The 22,969-nt window shown below is 41.4% G+C and overlaps 1 protein-coding gene across 2 annotated transcripts in view; it reads left to right on the forward strand.

The window, feature by feature from the left end:
- The window catches only part of UVRAG (UV radiation resistance associated), a 92,730-nt gene that overhangs the window by 18,005 nt on the left and 51,756 nt on the right, over positions 1-22,969 (forward strand). For both annotated transcript variants that reach the window (XM_084494857.1, XM_084494858.1), the window contains exons 4-8: positions 269-430; positions 2,028-2,102; positions 7,512-7,597; positions 20,302-20,407; positions 22,405-22,531. In XM_084494857.1, coding sequence (XP_084350983.1) covers positions 269-430; positions 2,028-2,102; positions 7,512-7,597; positions 20,302-20,407; positions 22,405-22,531 — 556 coding nt within the window. The remainder of the gene's footprint in view (positions 1-268; positions 431-2,027; positions 2,103-7,511; positions 7,598-20,301; positions 20,408-22,404; positions 22,532-22,969) is intronic.

The raw sequence follows: 22,969 nt of genomic DNA on the forward strand, positions 1-22,969 counted from the left end.
TGTGATTCTGTGATTCTGTGAGAACTCATGGAGTTTCTGCAGTGCTTTACAGAATATAGTATTTAAGATAGGAGTTGCCTTTTGAAAATGAAATAAGGAAGCAGCTGTTGCTTTCAACTCTTTAAACCCTGAAATGGATGATCTTTAAGCGTCTTTTTTTTCTTAAAATCCATGTTTGACATGGGCTTTGCTACATTCTGATATTGTGCCTAGATGTTAAGGCTGTTTTGAGCTTAAGTTGTTCTTATTTCCCTTTGAATACCACCAGAATCCAACGTGGAGGAGTCTGGACTTTGGAATAATGCCCGATCGTCTCGATACATCTGTCTCGTGTTTCGTTGTGAGGATCTGGGGAGGCAAGAAGGAGCATTTCCAGCTTTTGATTGAGTGGAAAGTCAACCTAGATGGCTTAAAGTACTTGGGACAGCAGGTAGTGTGGAACAGTTCTTCTCTACTTCTGACTTACAGAAATGAAACAGCTAAATAAATACAGAATATTAAGAAAGGAAATACACATTTGAAGGGTGAACTTCAAAGTCTTATTGTCTAGATTTGTATTAGTTTACTTCAGAGCTTTAAATCCTGACTGGCTGAGTATTTAGTTTGCAACCATTGCTGAGTGAGCCTCCCAAATGATACTGCTAGCACTTGGTGCGTTAAATTGCAATGCAGAAATTGATTCAAGGAAGTAGCAGTGTGATTGTACACACAGTTAAATGAACACAGGTCTTAATATTTGTGTATATTACAGTTTCAGTTCATTCTCATGGGAATGACCCCGTCAAAAACCTTCGTTTTGAAGGGTTTACCTTACAAGATTTAGAGAATTGATAAAAGTTTGGTATTTGTCCCTTACTAGGAGCCTTTTGAAAGAGGTGAACAGTATTTTCTGTGTTAAGTTTATGGTAAAAGTGGCTTAAAAGAAACCTCTATGACACAAATAATAAAACCACAAAAATCTGGTGCCTTTTGAATCATACATGTTCTAATTCCAACGGGCACTTCTGGACTGATTAATTGATGAGATCTATCAGAAGAGCAAGAGTGAGGAAAAACTCGTGGGTTGAGATGAAGACAGCTTAAGTCAAAGCAAAAAGAGGAGGGAAGGTGGAAAACAACACAGAAGGGATGCGAAAGTAGTCACTCACCACCTCCCACTGACAGACTGATGCCCAGCCAGTCCTTGAGCAACAGCTGCTGTGGACAGACTGAGCCCTAATTTTTATTTCAGAGGGTGATGGTTGTGTGGCACGTAACTTCCCTTTGGTCACTTCAGGTCAGCTGCCCCCTCCCAACCTGCTGCTGCCTCCCCCAGTGAGTAACTGCAGGGGTGGAGTGGGAAACAGAGGTGGCCTTGATGCTGCATGAGCACTGCTCAGTGATAGCTGAAATACTGCTGTTACCAACGCCATTTTAGTCACAGATCTAAAAGACAGCACCATATGGACTGCGAAAAAGAAAACTCCCTCCCAGCCAGACCCTGTATCCCTCAGTATAGTGTCTTTTAATATTCCCTTTGTTTTTATTCAACAGAAGAAATGGCTCCCTAAAGAATATTCCCTAGTGCATGCTTTTATTTGAAATAACGTTCTTTACATGAACAGCAAAATATTAGACACAAAACTAGTTCAGTATTACAGCTATTATGACCCCAACAGCCTATTTCTGAGGTTTTAGGTTCATATCACGTACATGCCAGTTACTCTTGAGGCTTCTTTGATTCATTTGCTGGTCTTTTTTTTTTTTTTTTTTTTTTTTTGATAGCCTGAAATGCAACAGTAGGCAAGATGCTCTGGCCGCTGTTCCTTATCTCAAGGTAGAATGGCTGAACATAATCTGTGACTGTTACTAAAGCTGTAAAGCAAATGTTTTTTTCTGTGGTTAAATTCACTTTTCTGTTTCATCTGCTCCTGGAATTACAGGTGCTGAGAAACTGCTTGACCATCAGTCATACAGAGCAATTTATGCTCAGCTGGAGTGTAAAACCATATTAAGTTGACCTTAAAATGATTTTTCTTCTCTTGTAGATACATGCAAGAAACCCAAACGAGATTATTTTTGGTCTCAATGATGGTTATTATGGAGCTTCATATGAACAGAAGGTGAGGATCTCTCTTATTTGTTCTGGCTTTTTAGTGCTGGTGACAAGCTGAAATTCAACTTCTAAACTTAAATTTTCACACTTGAGCACTCAGAACATTAAAATGCTTTGTTTTGAGGAGTGTTTTTTTTGACATGACAGAGGTGTTATCTCACTTCTGTTGCTTGGACAGTTGGAGCTATACATGGAAGACTTAGAGCTTAGCATTTTAGGTCCAAAGAAACCCCGATTACTGCAAATAAGCTTTGAGACTTTACTGCTTGAGGCAGACACTTCATTCACACTTAAAGCATCTTGAAAATGGTGGGTTATTGAGACTGATTTTCATGGTGAATATAAAACCGCATTAAGTGGTGGTTATTGATCTTAAAACCAGAATTTGTAGCTCTTAAATTGAAGCTATTTGCCCTATTGCAACCATTTCACTGTAACATTTGTTTGTCTGGCTAGTGAAAGCAGCCATATTATTGTATACCAGTGCTGATTACTACATAGATGATGGAAAAAGTTTAAACTTACCTAATATAAAGGGCACAGCTAACAGCTTTTTTTATCCCAAATTGCTGGTGGCAGTGCTGTCCTATGGATAGGTTGTGTAAGGAGTCTGTGGCTGGAGAGAAAATGATTTTTGGCGTAGTTTCTTCATGTGCTGGAACCAGCAAGGGCCAGTCTTGTGGGGACAGCCAACCCCACGAGTAGCCACTCCTATACGGGGAGAGTGCAGCAAGTGGCAAGGTGGCTGCATGTGCAAAACTCTGACCATATGCAAGCCTTCAAATTGTGTTTGGTATTTTGGTGGTTATTATTCAGATACAAATGCTATGGTAGGCAGCTCAGGCTCTGCTTTCTGGTGCTGTTAACTCAGTTTTGCTGAAGCAGAATGCAATTTTAATGATTTTATTGTTAGTAATCCAAGCCTGTATTCAGTGTTGGTAACGCCATCCTTAATCTTGCTCCCAGGTGTGTTTTGGTTCTTGTATGTGCTCTTAGCAAAGTTGCAAGTACAGACCTAGTATATGAAGAACACATCTTTTTTCTGTCCTTCCCTATAACTTATTCTAGCTGCAAGAGCTACAAACTTATTTTGTCATCCTGTTCTTGAGCTTTTTGTCAGTTCCTCAACCTAAATATCTTCTGGTATAGTACGTACCTCCTATATGTAAGTGACTTGTGTGCAGTTCAAGCCCAACTTCTTGGCACAATCTTCCTATATCCTTCAGAAGCTCTGTGTTCCTAAGGGGTACTTCTGTCTTAATCTCTTTTGCTTTCTAATTTCCTAATTATTGATGCTGGTTATCCCAAATACAGCCTCACTTTGGTGGGTACACTGACTTGTGTATAAAGCACTACCTGAAACCTTCTGTATGGATGGCTTTTTTTTTGTGTCAGGTGTGTGGCTCTGTCACTGTAGAAGCTGCATGACACAGTTTCTGCTTGGCTGTGTCAGTGTTTTCTGATTTCTTGGGATGCTTTTTATTTGATGGGGGGGTTAGGTCTTCATAATAATTCAAGACATAAGCCTCATATTGAAATTTTTGATGTAATAAGTGGATGGGATAACAGTTCTGGTTTCTTTGCGCTGGCACATAATAAGCCTTGTGAAATTAGATGTGTACAAATGCTATTTTGCAAGTCTAATGAAAACCCTGTGCACAAAGACACTTCAGTGTTGGATGTGTCCTCTGTTCTTACACATCTCATTATGAATAAAGTTACAGCATTGTACTCTTAGCTTATTTTTTCTGTGCATTGTTCCAAATAAGCCTGATTATTTTAATAATCCTTTGAGCTACCATTTAAATAGCCAAACTAGATTGATGGATTCTTACAATTAAGTGCCTTTTAATAATAGGGAAACTAAGTTTTTATGGTTATAAATGTCCTTTTCATTCATTAATGCCATTTATGGGCCAAAATAAGGAAATCGTTGGAAGCTGACTAATATTTTGGAGACTTTATGAACTCAGTTTTTCAAAAAGCACCATGGAGGAGCTACTGATCACTACTGGATCCATAAATACAAGTTCCTATTTGCTGTGTTATCCACTTATTTATAAATAGTGAGACGTGGAAGCCTGAAAACAATTGTAGCAGAGCAATCTGAAGTAGAACAGGAACAACTAGCATTGTCACAGCTATTTTAGCACTGGAGATGCATTGATCAGGTGGGTGCATCCCTGGTAATCAAACAGCAAGAACAGCATGCCCATCTAGGAATGCTGTAGTTGCTAAATTGTTAACTTTGAAGTGAAAAAAGAAGGTTACACCTTCAAAAAGGAAGGTTACGTCTTCGCTAGGTGATGCACCTTAGTGGTTTAGGACCTTTAAGCCCACTTTTTTTTATAAGGTAACCTCCAAAATACATGTGCGTATGCTCAGAAAGCTTGCTCTGCAGGAGGCTTCTGTCCTATAAAGGAGCAAAATAGAACTGGAACAGAAATTGTAGGTAAACCAGGCACTTAAAGTATAGCATTTGTTGTGTTAGCAGGATAAGAGTCCTATCTTTGTTGTTAATAGAACTGACTCTTTAATATTTAATATAATATATGTTAATATAACTGACTCATTTCTTTTTTGCACTGAATGGCAGAAGGCCTTTAAATTCTGTATTCTTGAGAGAGAGATTTGGGATTTTACCACTCTCATCCCTTCTGTCCAACAGTGACATAGCTTTTCCTGGTACCCAAGGAGAAAATGCTTTCCGTGGGTAATGTTCTTAATCAAGTTGTTTTCTTGTAACATTGGATACTTGTATCATGGTGAGAAAAAGGTTGGGAAATGAGGTTACAAAAGCCTTTCCATGTGCCTTCTGAGCCCTGAAGGGTTTTACTTCTTCGCTGTAGGTATCTCACAGCGCTCATATAACTCCTAGCATTTACAATGAGGTTGGGTAAATGAATGTGTGCTTAAGGTCAAAGCAGCTATTGCAAGCAAATAAGCTTTGACCTTAATCACATTTGACTTTCCACTTAAGCAGAAGCTGGAGGTACAATTTTGTTCAAGGTTTTTATTATTTTATATTAAACTGTGCAGTGATTTTGCTAGATGAATTCAGTAGGACTGTTCCTTTTGCAACAACCACGTCTACTTTACTTTCTTGTTTCCTTTAGTTCTGATATGGGACCATTAAAACATTTGTTCATTATTGGTTCCATTCTCCCTCAAAATCAAACAGAGAAACAGTATGGAATTGCTTGAGCTGAACCAACATCTGAATAAGAAATGGATGGGAACTTCAGAGATCTTTGAAGCTGTCAGCCTGGATTTAAAGTATTCCAGACCCTTGAGCATTCTTCTGAATCCTCTTGGTTTTACCTGAGACTGCATGTTTCTGTGTAGTACTGCTTTGTGGCCAGCTTTAACAAAATAAGGTCTAGGTGCTATACTGGCTTTCCTAAAACTACCCTTTTCCTCCTCTTTTCCTCAATGTCTTCCTGGCTTTCAAAAATTTTCACCAATTTTATGTTTACTCTTGCTAGTAAGACTTGCCCTCTCTCCTGTGGTGATACCTTTTCAGAAAGTGCATTTAGGGAAGCAGGTAAAGCTTTTACTTGGACCAACTTTCTGTTGGTTCCTTAAAGAAAGAAAGCAAGAGCTAGCCTGTGTAACTCCATAACTCAAAGCATTTGGCTGTGCTCAGGGACAGACAGAATAGTAAGTTATAATCGAGGGACGCTGAGCTGTAGCTATGTTTTCCAACAGTCAAGCAGTAGGACCTTTGAAAAGCTGATCTCTCTCTCTACAGCATGTGGCCTACATCACGTACATCTACCTACAGGTCAGAGGTACCCACATCTACCTACAGGTAGAGACTGCACAGACCATATTTAGTAGCTAGATCCTGGCCAGTTTCCAGAAGCAGGGCTTTTATGTATGGTTGCAAAGACATGTGCCTGTATCTAATAAATATTGCGGCAGAAAAGTAGACAAACTCCAGTTCTAAAGGGTAAGCCTCTGTGATAACTAAATTTGAAACTTTTCATTTGAATCTGCAAATATCCTCAAGATAGAATAGTTTAGGAGTTTGTTTGGACCACTGTATCTGCTTTGTTGGGCATTTATTTTCAATACAGACATACAGCAGGAGAAAGAGAGGCTAAAACATGCAGCTACTGGGAGCTCTTTTCTTCCTGCAGTGACTTCTAGGCCATTCCACTTGTTCTCTGAAAAACTTTGCACTTCACTTTCTGAAGGCAGTGCTTGATGAGATTGAAAACATTTTGTACCATGAAGTCAGTTTTTCACCATTCTAACTGATTCAGGGATTAAGGTGTCTTCCTTTTAAGATTTTTTTTTTTTTCTAGGGGATATATGTATGGATTTCAGCATGTAAGATAAATCTAGCATCTTGAGAACAGGATTGAGGAGCTGAGGCAGTGCTGCTACGGTGCCTCTACTACAATATGATTCATATGTAGTGTATAGATCTCCTGATTTATTTAAGTGGAGCCTTATTTTTGGTGCAAAGTCATGTCAGCTGCATGGCCTGTGGCTCATACAGTTGTCAGGAGATGTTGACACGTAACTCTGCATCTCAGCATCTTGAAATGGAAACGGCCTGTTGAGGCAGGCAAAATATATCTAAATAGGGGTTGTTGCAGTCATATCAGAGCACATCCGTATCACCACTTGAAAAGTTTGCTGGTCATGTGCACCACCTCGGGCTGTTTTATATTGTAGAATAACGCCGCCTTTCTGCAATCCGTTAGGTCTCTGGCAATGCTGCTGGCTTGTTTGACCTAGTTAGAATTCACTTCGTCATGTGAAGAATCAGTTCTGAGAGTTTGTGGCATTTCATGGAATTTGGCATGTCAGGCACAGCCACACAAAGTACGATATTGGACCCTTGTGACATAAAGAATGGCTCTTGGCCTGTATTGGTGTCATGCTTCTAGTGCAGCATGTAGGCTTTGGTCTCCTAGGGATGACGCAGGGTGTTTGTAACTTCCAGAAACTGGTTCATATCTTTAAAAGCTTCAGATTGCTTTGATCTTTTAAACACGTGGAAGCATGAGTGAAGAACAGGACTTTATCTAATGGTCTTGTGCATCTCTGGCACAGCGCTGAATGCGTAATGGGCTTTCAGCTCTGAAGAATGGCAGTACTGTAAATCACATCCTACGTATAAAGTGACTTTATGCAGTAATGGATTAGGAAGTTCAAATTCTGTGTCTCGAACTCAGATCAATATGCTACTGACCTATCCTTTTATAGGTAAGTGTTCTTGTAGGCCAGACTTGAGCTGCTGCTGTTGCCTTCTTCAATTGCTTCTGCCAACAGTATGTAAACTTGTATGAAGACAGATGTAAAATGCATTAAATGCAAGGTCATTTGTTATCAACGTGCATGCTTTTAGTCCAGATGGAAGCTTTTTTGATTTCTAAATTACCATTTTTTTCTTTGCCTTAAGGATCACTCAGGTGCCCTGAAGAATAGTCTTCTCCAAGTGGATCAGAACTGCGTTCGTAACTCTTACGATGTCTTCTCTTTGCTTAGGTAAGATTTTGGAGAATATATCTGCACAGACATTTTAATTTATTTGGGTACGTGGAAGGAGCCTTTTGAAATCAATAAAATTCTGAACTGGACTGTGCAAAGGAGCTATTTAGGTAGTGTGGGTTTGGTACTAGTGATGAGGAGGTGAGTCTTGATGTGTGTTTCTTGATATCCTCTGGGCTACTTCCAGTGGACGCTGACCTAGAGCTGGCCCAGAGACTACCTTACAAGTGTTGACAGCTTCTATGTTAGGGAACCTCTGTGGAAAGCCCTTACTCTGTGTTCCTCAACAAAATGAGAACTGATTTAAATAAAATAATGAAAAGAAGCACCTTTCTAAAAGCTGCTTGAGTGATGGTATAGCTTATGCAATAGCTACACAATAAGGACTAGATTTTTTCTGTTAAAACACTGAACTGAACTTAAATTTTGTGTAATCTTCCCTCGTAATCCAGAAGATAACTGCTTAGTGAGGAAGCAGTTATTCCATGGCGTGTAGTACACGACAGGTATAGTAACTGCGCTTTTGCACAGCTTGATTGTTTTAGCTGTCTCTGGTGAAAAACATAAAATATTGGTACGAATATAAACACAACAACCCTTTTCAAATCAGTTTTAACTATAGCTGTTCAAGAATGTTAGCTGTGGGGAAGTATAATAGCATTAAAAACTGTAAGTAGGTTGGGTTTGAGGAGTAGGTTGTGTTTAAAAGGCATTTTACAGCACAGTTTTCAAACTCCAGTAATGAAATAACATTATTAGGTATGTTACAAATGAACACTTCTAGAAGCAAATGTGTAATAGAGTTTTCAGAAGTCGTGTTTGGCTTTCAGTTGTAGAAGTTGTCTTTTGGTAGTGCTAGCAGTAGGTGTCACTGTTGGCTGCGTGAAGCAATAGCCCCAATGCTACAGTGAAGAAAGTGGCAGGGAAAGTTGGCTCTAGATCGCTTATTCGGAAGTCAATCTTTTATAAGTTCTCTTAAAATTTAAAAGTGCTTTTTCTTGATTCTGTAAAACACTTCAACATTTAGAAGGCAGTCTGTAGTTTATCTTTATTTCTAGTGGAAAACAACCAGGGGACGTTAGGAAGTTCTGGTTACACTCAGACACAATCCATTGGAAGGAAACTTTTATATTATCTAATGTTACGTTTTTGTTAAGAGAAAATGTATGTTGGTCATCCTGATTGTTTTGTTCATGAATATTTTCCCTGTTTCCTTTATTTCTTTGTAGTGTGAAGCACAAACCAGAGAAAACACTCACTATGATACCAGCTGGTCATGAACATGACCAACTGGAGCCCTGTCAAATGTGAACTTTTCTTCTGAAAGTGTCTGTTTAAAAAGCTGAATAGAAATGAAAATGTCAGCTTTCCTAAACCTTCCCTTGCTGGGTGCCCATCAGTGCTGTTTTGAAACCTGATTACTGGAGCTGTGTGCTTTGATCAGGTCTGGGGAGGTGAGAGTCCAGGTGCACTCTTGCAGTTTCTGGGTATGCTGTTGGGTGTAGCTCCTGTTGAGCTCTGCCTCTGAGCTAAGAGGTACTCCTTTATTTTTGCCTTGTCCTAAAAGGAACACTTTTTTCCAGTCCTCAGCACCAGGCCTGATGCTGATTATATTTCAGTGGATTCTGTGTGCCTTATCAAGGATATATTGCATTGTCTAGTTCCAGGAAAAGCTGAAATTTTTAACTTACGGCCTTATATAGGTGTGTTTTTTTTGCCTGGTTACTTGGTATCTGGGAGAATTCTTTGGGAATGGAAGAGAGGTCCTCCAAGTAGTCCTGAATTCCCCTCTCATCTGTCACATTAACTCAGCTTTTTTTACAGGTCCACTTTCTCTACCCTTGCTTACCCTCAATACCTATTTCAGAAGCCTGGTGATAGCATTTACTACTTCCTAATGATCTCAGGTCTCTTTTTGTCAGGTGTGCTTTTTCTCTTCCCACCCAGTCTGGTTTGTCACCTCCTCCAGGAGTCCAGACTTGAGTAACAAGACCGTGAACTCTTTCCAAAGATTTTTTTTTTAAGAGCATGTTCCTCTTACAACCAGAAGAGAGGTACAGGCATAACCTGAGTTGTGAGTCATTTGACAGGACATGCACTTTGGGAGGAAATGTATTGCTGTCTGCCTGCTTCTGTCCACTGGCTCTAAAGAGAGCAGGGAGGTGTCTACACTGTAAAGGTTTGCATCTGGTTGTATAAATCCCATCTTTTGAAGCCTTTCCCATGATGTGGTATACTTGTAGTAAAAACTCACAAGTTGCACATGTGGTTTTGTAACGTTTCTGTGAGATTGTGAATGTGAAGAGCAGCTTGTACTGGCTTTTCTTACTTCTCACAGCAGGAAGCAGGTCCCAGTGCTGGTGGTATCCACGTTTGAGTTACTCTGAAGGAATTGTGCTGCCAGGTAGCCACAGTGATCAGCTGTACGACGTGAAGACTGTGACCACGTTCTAGTTCAGCCCTTACCTCTTAAAAACTGCAATAATCCATTACTGCTCTGGGGTTAGTCTCCGTCAGCTGTCAAAACTGCCTTTTGGGGAAGAAATTATTTTTTAGTTCTCAGTTGAAGAATAGCTAAAACTTAAGAAGCTTGTGAATATGCCTTTATGGAAAGCATATGCTTGGCTCCAATTACGTTGATTAAAAAAGAATCAATTAGGAATGCCAGAGAGTGTGAACAGTAGAAAAACTTGAGTGTTAGATTAAAATGGTGCCAGTGTGCTCCGATGCTTAATTAACTCGTAAACCCATATAATTAAGCAAGAGGAAAAGTTTAAGTACCCAGGCAGCTCAGCTTTACACGAGGAAGTTCTCAGCACCCCTGTAGCTCACGAGCCTTCATGTTTTGGGGCAGGGACAAGAACCTCAGGCAACCACAGAGCAGCTAACAAGTTGCTCATGCCATATGGAGATGACGAATGTTCTTCCAGTCGGTTGTTTTAAAAAGGCTAACAAAGTTAAACCACGACACCACCCCAACTGGAAAGCTAAAATTTCGACTTTCCCACCCCCCCTTGGCCATATTGTCATATTTCCTAGAAAGAGGTCACTTGAAGGCTTTCTAAATATTATGTAGCTGGTAGTAATAGGTTGTACAGAAACACATTTCACCTTTCACATAACACTCAGGATGGGCCAAATACATCTGAGGTCATGTTCTGGACATGTCTCCAGAATCAAGCTCTCGGCACACTTGCAGTACGAAAGGCAAGAGATTTATATTTAGTATTCACTGAGTTTTCTCTCCTTGTTTTCTTTAATTTGTCAAAATAGACCTTCCAGTGTTAAGTGGTGTTGGGAGGATGGGATATGCTGGCGAATCACTAAAGAAAAGACATAGTTTTGTGTGTTAAAATTTTACTTAAGTCCTTAAATAGAATACAGAACATTACTTTTTCTACAACAGTTTTTTCAGGGTATTGTGACACTTCAAGCAGTTGAGCTTCTGGTAGTATTTATGCCTCTAAATATGTGAGTGCATGAAATCCTCTCAAGGTCAGTATGACACAAAGAGTGATGGAAAGGCTAGTCAAACTTGTCCCTTTGTGGTTTTCCTTCCTATATCCTTCTCTCCAAACAAAACCTCTTTCTCTTTGAGGGTGCTGAGGCCCTGATCCAGGCTGCCCAGAGGAGCTGGAGGTGCCCCAGCCCTGGCAGTGCCCAAGGGGCTGGGGGCAGGGATTGGAATTAAATGATCTTTAAGGTCCCTTCCAACCCAAACCATTCGGTGATTCTCTGGCTTTAACCATTCTTTCAGCAGATGTGATGGCGTGTTTTTGCTGTTTGGCAAGCCCGTTAGAGCAAATTGGAAACATTTTAGCTGTATTTTTGTGCTCAGAATAAAATGAAAAAGGTTGTAGGAAGAATAAAAAGAAAAACCTGAAGGTAGTACCACATCAGTGCTGGAGATGTGTGTAAAACAGCAGCTCCGGGCAGCTGCTGTAACGTTAATAATATCATCTAACCTAGCTGATGTTGATTTAAATGAACCTACCAGGGTGTGAAAGGGCTTCTGCTGCTAGCGTGGCGTGCATCTGACCTGGAGGATTAAATATTGAAATGAAGAGTAACTCCAAAGAGCACGTAAGTTGTGCCTTTGTTAAACAAAACAGCTTCTCACAGCTCTGCTGGTAAGAGAGTAAGTCTGGTTGCAGTGTCCCAGACAGGATTTATCCAAGCAGGGTGAAAAACCCAGTGAACAATTGCCCTGTGCTTCACATCACAGCACCGATGGCCCAGGTTTGCTGATGTTAAGTGGCCCAAGCTGGCCAGTGACAAGACATTGCTCTGCAGAAGAGCAGAGCTTGACTTTTGAACTGAATTAATTATTACTTTCTGGTTAGGGACTCAAAGAAACCTGCACGAACCGCATTTTTCTTGGACTGAGTCAACTGCACAGCTATGCAGTATTGAGCATGGTCGTGTTGATACATGACAAGTAGAAATTGGAGTTGTTACGGATTTCTTCCATCTCAGTGTTGTGAATATTCTTACTGTGCTTCTCATGATCTGTCATAGTGCAGGGATTTGCTGGAAGTGAGGCTTTGTTGCAGGATTTGCTGTTTGAAATGTAACTTAATTTAAAGAAAGTAACTTAAATTGAAGAAGAACACATGACTTAGGGCTGAAGAGAATTGAAGACCACGAATGCAGGCAGTTTGTCAGCAGGCTGAAATCTTGGGGATATTTGCAAAATCAACTACCTTAAGAGATCAAGACTAAAATGTCAGGACTCCGTATAAAATCAGGTTTTGTTTGGCTCTACCTTGCTTAGGAAAGAAGCTTTTTAACAAACACATTGCTTGCTGTTTAGATTCTTCTGTCTTTAGCAGTGGCCTTGACTAACAGAAGCCTTATGCAAGTTAATCCCTGAAGCTAGGAGTAAAGAGACGAAGCGTGCAGCCTGTGTAAGCAGTTGCAGTGTTGAAAAACTCATTTAGTAGCTGGGAGTAGTTTCTCAGAAACCACAGAGTCTGTGGAATTGCACATGCTAAACGTGGTAATTGACTCGGGGCAGCTATTTTTAGCTGGAAACTATGAAAAACAGCCTCGAGCTCAGCATAAGCTCTGCGAGTGGGGAATGATGGAGCGAGGGAGGCCTTCCTGTGCTTCAAATGCTCGGTGCTAAGGTGTGTCACGGGGAAACTGGCTTCTTTCCAGCCAAGGAGATGCACAAGGCAAGTCGTGAGCAGTGCAGAAGTGTCCTGTCCTGACAGCCAGCAGCTCAACCAGACTTTGCAGTTGTACAGTTGCTGTAAGCAGCCGTTCTGAACTTCTGGAGAGGTGAAAAGTGAAGAAAAACGGTAAGAAAACAGCTATCAGCTCTCCCAGCAGTGGTAGAAATACTCTTCCGAGTGTGGAGTGGGTTGTAGGCTTCCTCTTAGCCTGACTTGTGCTCTTAAATCAGTAGGTTCATCCCCTAAAACATGCTTTTGCTGGTGATAAGCGTGGTGGTTTTTCTGCGACGGCCAGACTTGATGTTTCGAACCGGGAAAGATCTCCACCTGGAAGACTTGGCTGTCCACACTGAGTAGGCAGCCAAGAGCAGGCAGGCATCCCCTTGGCTTTGGACGTGAAAACCTGGGTGGCTGAAGGCCAGCATAAATAAATAGGGACTGTAATCGGACCTCTTGAGTGCCTCTGTGTGCTTTTAATAAGCAGCCCTGAAATGGATGAACAGAGCAAGGAGTGTGAGCTCTTCTGGCTTGGAAATCACGTGGGTTGGAGTCGTGGGGTGACGTCTTCTTGGGAAGTACTGATGGAGAAGGAAAGAGGGAGCTGATTTTTTTTTTTTTTTTTGAGAGGCTCCTTGGGGATTTTGACCTGTAGAAGCAGACTTTCAGAGAAATCAGTTCCCAGGCATTTTACTCGCGTGGTGCTAAGCTATCCGGACACTGAGGCTAATCAGTCATCAGAAGAGCCAATTTCCAAGCCTGATTTTTGCCAGAATCTGTAGGAGAGAGCAGCATGGGTCACAGCAAGTTGAAACAGTCCATGAAGCACAAGAGATTTGAACGTAAATGGAGGCTTGGTAGCCTTCCTCTGCTGTTGGTCTTATCTTCAGCTTGCCTAATGCACCATGCAGAATAAAACACCCCTACAGTAGCAAATCTTCAGTGTGAATGGGATCGGGATGTTGCTAGCTTTTGATCAAATTCAGTTTGAGAGCGCTATTTAGGAGAGAAATTACACAGAGTTGTGCAGAACTTCAGCAATAGCTTTCTTTTTTTTTCTTCTTATGGCATATAAAACACGATATCAGTGAAGTGGATCAGTTCAATTAGATCAGAAGTCATAAGCCAGTCCTCATCTCTGTTACAGTTTTACTAGAGTTGATGAAAAACAGAGCATGTCACACCTGAATAACTTTCTGAAAGCATCTAAGAAGGAGGATTTTGTGAACAGTTGCACTGGGTTCTCTTAGTTTTGTTACACCTTTATTCGGGGTATGGCTGTAAGAATGGTAAGATAACTTCTTTATCTGTCCCCCTGGGCAAAAACTGCAGTGAATGCATGCCTCGATACGTAACTGCATCAAGGAAGGTCTATAATCCATTGTGCTTGTTCTCAAAGTAATAAAAATGCTCGCTTTGATAACCAAAAACCCAGCAGGGTGGGAGCAATGCACTCATGACAGAGAAGTAGCAGATGCTCCTGTAAGAGGTAGGACCATCCCTCTGCCCTTTGATGGTAGAGCTCTTCTACTTCAGCCCCAGCTCTGTACTTCTTGGAATCAAACTTTGATTTATCAGATTTTGGGGATTGCTTTCAGAAAAAACACAGCAATATGCAGCTTGAAGAAAGGAGTCACCTGAATATTGACTGGGTTTTTTCCTCCTCCCTCCAGAGGGTAAGGCCTGTGCTCAGCTGTTGCAAACACCTTATCAGGCTTGTGGACTTTGTCTGGAAGAACACAATTAACTTGACAGCAGCTGTTTCCCTTTTTGGGTGGAGCCTGTAATCTACTAAACCTAAACTAATGCATCTTCCTTTCACTTGTGCAGTGAGCTGTAGTCTTAGCCTTGTTTACTGCTTTGGAGCTAGAGTTGAAACTTAAGATTTGTTGGCAAGTTACATGTCAGCAAAAGCCAGCAGGATTCTACCAGCATCGCTGTCCTTCTGGTAGGGATCATCTTTACATGTTTATGCCCTTTGAAATTTTAGATTTTCATGTGATTTTACCTTTCTGCCATGTGCAGCATCTTGAATGTGATCCTGTCTGTTGCCCTGGCAGCAAGGTTTCTGCAAATACAAACAGTAAGTGTGAGTATAAAGAAAAAAAAAACACAAACTTTCCACGTTATTTGCCACAATTTCATTTGGTCTTTGAATGAAAACAATAAGCTGGAAATCCATCCCAGCAGCGGAGTCATATCAATGAATTGGAATAAGAGGACTGGAGACATCTCAGGTCTTGCGACTTCATTTCTGGAGGTTTGTGCTTCACTTCAAGACTTTCTCCTTTTCTGCTCGTGCCCTGTGTGTATCGAGGGTGATCTGTATGTTAGCTCCTTCAAATGTTCCTCTGCTGGAGGCCAGGACCTCCCCAGCTGCCAGTCCGATGGATGTCTCTTTTTCCTCTTCTTCGCCCTTTCCAGATAGCTCAAAGCATTCACTATTGCAGTGTCCACATTCAATTCAAGTCAATTATTCAAAAACTTAATTTGTCCTACCTATGTAAGTCAATTCAAAACTGAAAGGGTGATGGAAAGTATCTGTGCTTCAAAAGCTTTGTCCTCTGTGAGTTCCTTCCTGCACCGACTGCTGGAGAGGTTTAATGCCATCAGTGAATGAGTCAAACATGATTTAATTCTCTGTTTACTCCCTACTGTCTTCTCTCATCCTCCATCTGCTTCCTACAAACTGTAGGAATGGGTTTCTGAGGGAAGTGGGGAAAGGGAGTAGATGAAATAAATCAGGAAAATTTTTCTTGTGGGAAAGTAGATGTAGCAAATGGTGGTTTAAGGGGCTGTGTAAAAAATCTGTATATGCTATAGCTGGCTGGCATTCCCTATAATATAATTTCTGGACTGATATAAGAAGTGAGCATTCAATTTTTTGTATTTATTAGGAAAGTCTTGGCTTTTTTTTAATATTAGTATTGGGTATTGTACTTCCAGGATCCTGCATCTCGCTCGTCGCCAGAAGTGTTCTGCTCCGTTTTCTAAATCCCTGCTAATAATTCTCAGTTTAAATTTAGGCTCATTGTAAACTGAGGTTGTTCTGGCAAATGGGACTAGAGGCATTTATTTCTTCTTGGGAGAAGTAGCCGTAGAATGTGACTGCTGTAATTAATGGATGTATTTATGGCTTAAAGTTGTGTACACGAGAAACCCAGATGTCTGATAGAAGCAGAGAGATACTTGGAGTGTATCGTAGAACTACAAAACAGCGTATCAAGTATCTAATAAAGCTGAGATTTTTTGATTAATGTGAATATAAACTTATGTTAGCTTAATAAGCACAACTATCACAGGACTCCAGCTTTTGTTTTTTCAAGATTGTAGCCAGGAATGAACTTGCTGTGTAAAGCAGTAAATCAGCAGAGCAATGCATGACCGAGAGGAATGCCTCGCTTACAAGAGGATACAGCAGTGTCCTGAAGGAAAGGGGTTCAGCTGAAGCTTCAAACGTTGCCTCGAGCTTGTTGCAAGCTGGAAGAGAGCAAATGTGGTGTTACAGCATGTTCCTGAGCTGTAAAATCATGTCAGACCCCTTCCTTGGGAAGTTGGGAAAACGGCTTCATTGTGCAAACAAGACAAGGGTGTTGTTGCAGAGAGGTCCTGTAACAGTGAAGAAGTCCCAAACTTGGCAACTCGCTTTTTCCAGGTCGGTACCCAAGCAGAATCGATTGCCAGAGCGATAAATCCAACCCTAAAGATGTTCAAAGATATGAAATTACTCAGCTTTTTCTTGGCAGGGTATCGTATGCTAAAAATGTTTCACATCTTACAGCCAAGGTAAAGAGTAGCTTTTTTTTGGGGGGGAAGAGGAAACACTTATTTTAGACTTGAAAAGCGTTGAAGAAATACCCCAATTAGCCTGTATTTCATCAACTCGGGAACTGGGAAGCGATGAGGGTAGATGTTGAATTTTTGCCTGCGGGTTCTTGTTAGATCAATTAGGGATGCAGATTTTGCTGGTCTTAGATTACAGCACGGGGCTGATGTTTTGGTATCCAAACTAGTGTAGGGTGGCCTCCCCCTGCAAGGAATTTTAATGTTTGCTTTGATTCCAGAGCTTCCCCAGGCAGCAGCGTGCGACTCACCTGAGCCTGGACAATTACGCAGCAGCTTTCGGGGCCCCAAGCTCCTGCAGTAAATCTGCCACGGTTACGTCCCTCTGACTCTGCTGCAGGGACACCAGAACAGCCTGCAGGCGCAGAATGACGACACTTTTGGCTAAATTCTCCTTAAAAAGACCTGCAGTTCTGCTGTAACTGGCTTGGCTTTCCTGACCACTGAAGGAAATTTGATAGCGAGCCAGCGGTGGCCTCTCCAAGCTCCGAATTAGCTCTTAAAGTGCTGTGTAAGTGCTAATTTTAATAACAATAATACTAAAACTCCCTTTTAAACGATGTAGGAAGAATCCTGCCTTGGCTGATAGCACACAGGTTATGCCATCAGTTGGCTGGGAGCTGTTGATTACTAAACCCAGGCGGATTGCACTCAAGGCACAAACTGTGCTAACTTCAGCCCGTAGCCTTGGACGTGCATTCAAGCTAGAAATGGAAACAATATGTGGACAATTAGTGTTGAAACTTCTCTCTGCTAATTATATCGAACTTCTAATCCAGATTTATGGCCTAAACTTGGTGATCTCCGTTCACTGGTGCAGGCATAATTTATTCCTCCAAGCCTATTGTGCCTGTGAAGATGACAGACAGATTTTCCAGTTGATGTTCTTCAGGCTTAGCTTGTGATCCTGCAGTTGGATGACCGCAGATTTCCATGTGGGTGCAGTTGGGGCTCTTTTTTTTTTTTTTTTTGACTGGAGAAATAAGATTTCTGACTGTTCTTGCTCTTGCAACATGAAGTCCCTGAAATTTTCAGCTTGGAAGGCTGAGCTTCAGATGTGTCTGTGACCTTTCTGCTGCCATTTTCAAGTCCTCAGGACAGTAGTTCACATGCAGAGGCTGCAGGAACAAAAACCTGCTGATACTGGTCGACTCGGTGTAAATGGCTCTTATTTGGCATCAAGGCAGCCAAGTTTAACTGTAGGACACTTTTAATTGTGCAAGGAATATCAGGATGATTTTTGGCTTAAAAGAAAATTATTTAGTATTAAAAAAGAAAACCATTTGATATTAAAAGCAGGCTTGATTGCTGAATTATTCTATACAGCAGTTTATAGATTGGGAATATACTTCTTAGATAGAGATTCACCATATTATAGAAGCATCCTAAGGTATGTACTGGTGTAAAAGTCAGTCCAGGTAGGTATTTGTTCCTTGTATTTGGGTGTGGGTAGGACCTGAAGGTGTTACAAGACTTCAGGTTGTTAGCCAAGCATTGATTAAAAGAAGCAACGTGGCAAACGACCCTCTAATAAGTTTTTAGGTTCATAAATGCTTTTTCAGTGAGTAGAAGGCTTCTCAGCAGTGGGATTTTGCTACATAAGCAGTGGGATGTCAGGGATGTACCATGGTGTTTTCTAGATGGCCTAGCAGACTTAACAAGAGTGTAGAATGAGATGAAGGGTAGAGAAAGGAAAGGTACGTTTCACTCGGTTATTGCTCTTTTCATGTACATCTTACCTCTAGGTAAGAGTTCCCAGCGCCGGGAAAGAAAACGTTCCAGAGCTTCCCAAAAGGACAGCTGGAAACTGTTGGAGTAGGGAACCTAAGCCCTGCTGTGTGACGTGGCAGCAGAGCCCTGGGTGACCTTCGGGACAGGCAGCAAGCCTTGTTTTGGGCCCATGTAAGCACATGTCGGGTAGCCAACAGCCTCAGGATGCTTTGGTGCCTCCGCAGAAGGTCCCAGGGCTCCATTTATGATGTGGGACTAGCCTTTAGGTGACCCAGTGCTGTTGGCCTCAGCAGTCTCTTTTATTTTTATTATTGTATTTTTTTTTTTAAGCCCCCAGCCTGGTGGCAGCTAGTGGAGCCATTCTGCTTTATATGTAATTTAGGTGGGGTACAGCTGCCCCCCAAAAGACCATAAGTGCCTATCTTCTGAACAGTCTGAGAATCCTAGAAGCATTAGGGTTGGAAAAGCCCTCCAAGATCACCTGCTCAAACCACCCCCCTACCACCAATGTCCCCACCAAGCCCTGTCCCCAAGCACCACGTCCAACCTCTCCTTGAACACCCCCAGGGACGGGGACTCCCCCACCTCCCTGGGCAACCCGTCCCAAGGCCTGACCACTCTTGCTGAGCAGAAATGTCTCCTCACTTCCAACCATTTAGTAATAATTTGAAAAAAAAATCTACTTTGGAGGGTGGTGTTTAGGAGAAGCAATGGTGTGAAGGAACTGAAGCTAGCTCTGGATTTAATGTATTCACCATGAATGTTCTTGCACAACATGCAGGAGTCCAAATTGGTAATGACCTTGTTTAAAATCACTAGCACTGATTTTTCCCTGTTGTCTGTATTATCTCCTCTCTGTGTACTGGTTTGCTGGGCTAGCTGGTTTGGGTGATGTCCTCATGGTGATTAAACTAATCCCTAATGTCTGCTGTTGCCTAAAGGTAGGGCGCTAAGGGGAGGCAGTGTGAGAAGGGCAATTTTTTGGGGTTACTTCAAGCACGTAGCCTGGCTATCTTAATCTAACTGCATACAGACCATGAAAAACCTCTAGCCAAAAGCTTTAAATAGCAATGCCTCAATTGCTCGTAAATCTGGAAGGTATTAAAAAACGTATAAAGAAGGAGCTGGGCAGCCTCTTCTATATACTGCAGCGCCTTGGTCCTTGGCTCACAGAAAACGTGCAGCCTTCCTTTTAGTAAAACTTAATGTTCCTATAAGTCAGAGTTTAATTTTGGCTAAGCAAAGGTGGTCATTAAAGCTTGTATTGGAACAGGCTTGGTCCATTGGCTGTGTTTGCCTGGCCAAAAGTTAACTTTGTGCCGTGGGTTCTCTGACTCCTTTTTTTTTTTTTTTTTTTTTTTTTTTTTTTTTTTTTTTTTTTTTTTTTTTTTACTGTTCTGACCAGGCCTTAGTGGAGTGAAATTCTTATTCCAGCACCAGGGCTGCCTAAATAATGCTCTAACAAAGGGAGAAGAACTTAATTGTAAAGCTGTGAATGGGAACAGTGGACCTTGTGCTTTTGACTCGGGTACTCCTGTGTTATCTAAGGGATTTTTGCACTTAAAAATAAAGTTAGCCCATGTTAATGATGCTCATGGTAACTGCCACGTGTGTACCCGTGTCTTCACTCTATTGTGTTATAGCCTAAATATGACATGAGAACCCTGTAATTATAGCTCTGCATGATCTGCATCTATTGAATTTGACAAATGAAAGACATCTGTCACTTTTGATTGAAATTAAAGACTTGCGGGTTTCTTTTGACCGCTTATTTGTAAAATGTGCAAGTTGTAACTCCTCTTCTAATGTTTCATTCATTTCAAAACAGAGCCTGGCAATCCAAATTCCCACTGCCTCTGCTGTTTTTGACATGCCTGGTGCATTCATCACCAGGACTTGTGGGGAACCTTTAGTACAGGAACCTTTAGTAACAGCTGTGACTTCTCTTTACAGGCTTCACAGAGCCCAGTGTGCAATTAAACAGACTCAGGTAACTGTTCAGAAAATAGGAAGGGAGATTGAAGAAAAGCTGAGATGTACATCGACAAGCAATGAACTGGTAAGTTTGGTCATTTAAAATCTTACTCTACAGGCTTGTTGAAGCACCGTGATGTACTGACCATAAAATTGCTTTTTTTAAAAAAAAACATACATGTAAAATCTTTACTTAAACCTAGCATTTCAAAAGGAAACTTAACCGAGAAGTGTAATGTAGCAGATTTCAGGTTTGTGTGAGCTACTCAGATGGGTTTATAGATTGTTTGTGCTGCTTTAGCTGTATTATAATTGCTCTGATACTCTCAAAGCATAAAAACTGCATAGGAAATACAAGAGTTTTATCAGGAAAAACAAGCTTTTAATGATAAATCTTGATGGGTTCTTGCAGTGGATTTAAAGTGTAATGAATCTACTATCCGCATCTTGTTGTACCCTTCTCCCTATGCAAAAACAGAGTGTATTCAGCTAGTTTTAAGAGGTGTCAAACTAAATTAAGGGTTTGATAAAATGGAACAGTGGGGAAGACCCCTAATTGCAGCATTGCATTGTAGATGAAGTGAATTCCCTTAAGAGCAATATAACATCTCCTGTCAGTGACTCCAACCTGGAGCTTGTTTGTCTTCTGCTAGTATCTTGGCTGTTAAAAGGCTTTTAATCATCTTCATCATCTTTTTCCAGTTATGGATATCCTTGTCTTTCCATACCAAGGCTTTTCCTTTATAAATATGTGGAGCAAAACTACACGAACAACATTAAAACCAGAAATGACACTGATAATGCATGTGATACAGCTTCTTAGTGAAACGGCACATGGTATAAGGAAATGATTACCCATTTTTCTTTTGTTTAGTAGTCAAAACCCTTCCTGGGCTTCTATCCCTCTTTATAAATGGGCGAGCTGTAGTTTCATTCCTTAATCCTGAGTCACGTTTCCTGCTGGAGCCTTGAACCAGAAGGCTGGGCGCACACATGTTACTGAGGCGAATAAGGAGAGGGAAGAGTTCAGGAAGAGCTGACTTTTTCTCATGCAGTTAGCGTTGAAGTAACATTATCTCCATGAGCTGCTGGGAAAAAGTGAAAGCTGGCAGCGTTGCATGAAGTGACAGTGTCTGGTGCTGCTTGCAGAAGCCGTGCTCACAGAGATGTCTTCACATTTTGAGCTCTGTCCAAGGGGTATGGCTGGACTGGAGGGATGCAAGTTCTCTTTTTCCATTTTGAATCAATCTTCAGTTATTCTTAACAAGTATTCCAAACTGAAAATGGTGGGAAAAAAGATTAAAAAAAGAACTATGTTCTCCCCATCCCTCCCCCAAAAAAACAACCGAACAGGAAAACCGACCCACCCTTTAATAGAAGAAAATTCTATTTCACTGTTCTCATGGAAGTGTAGTTTCTTAGTGAAGAAAATGCATCAAATAAAATAAATCTTTAAAGACACATGAAAAAAAATCTTAAATTTTAAAGGAGAGATCCTTCTAATATAACTATGCATAATGACATAATCTGTTTGCTGCTTTGTGTTCTTCCCATGTGGATCCTCTTTTCTCATTGCTCTGAAGCTGGGAACAGAATTTAATAGCGCAGCTCAGACATTTCCAGCCTTTTTCTTGTTCCCTATCTCAATTTAGCCCGGGCTCCTCGTTGCTCAGCTCCTCTCTTGTTACCAAGCCCTTTGGCAGGGAATTCTCGTGGTGTTAGCGCTCTGCTGTTACTGTCCACATACTCATCCTGCAGATATTTCCTACTGCATCTCCTTCATCTCTTAATTTCTGCCCTGGGCCAGGCTGCATCACTGAGCACAGGAGAAGGGATATATCCTGTAGGACGAACAAACACTCCAGACCAAAGCTGAGTTTTTTTTTCTTCCAAAGCAGCAAAATGATTAGGGTCCCTCGTTATCTGTTGTCTCACTTCTTAGTCTGCCAGACACTAGTCTTGTCCTACTTTTCCCTTTCTTCCTATCATCACTTTTACAAAACCACTTATGTGAAGAAAAACTTGAAGATGAATAAAATACTTTAAATTTTTACCTATTGGAGTCTGGTTTTCTTCCAATAGAAAAAGGAGAGTGAATGTTTACAGCTGAAGATCCTGGTGCTACGTAACGAACTGGAGAGACAGAGGAAGGCCCTTGGTCACGAAGTAGCCTCGCTGCATAAGGAAAAGAACACTTTGCATGACCGAGGTGAGTGTACAAGTGTGACTGCTTCTGGTGCAGGTGTCTATAATCCACTGATCAGAAGTGTAGTAGCCTAGCTGTGGTAGTTTTACCCAACTGGGCAGCTGAACTCCACCACAACCACCCCCTTACTCCCCTTCCTCAAAGGAGAAGGGAGAGAAAATAGGGATGGAAAGGGCTCAAGGGTTGAGGTAAGGACAGGGAGATCACTCAAGTATTGTTGTGGACAAAACAGACTCAGTATACAGAGATTAAAGTAATTTATTACCTATGGCAAACAAGCTAGAGCAGTGAGAAACTAAAAGCAAAGTAAAAATACCTTTTCCCCCACCATCCACCCTCTTCCACCTTCTCCCCCTGAGTGGCTCAGGGGAATGGGGGCTGCGGTCAGTCCCTGATGCTTCATCTCCACTGCTCCCTCATGGTCATTCTCTGCCCCTGCAG

This window comes from Aythya ferina (genome assembly GCF_964211825.1).
Source record: "Aythya ferina genome assembly, chromosome: 1".
In the NCBI taxonomy this organism is placed as follows: Eukaryota; Metazoa; Chordata; class Aves; order Anseriformes; family Anatidae; genus Aythya; species Aythya ferina.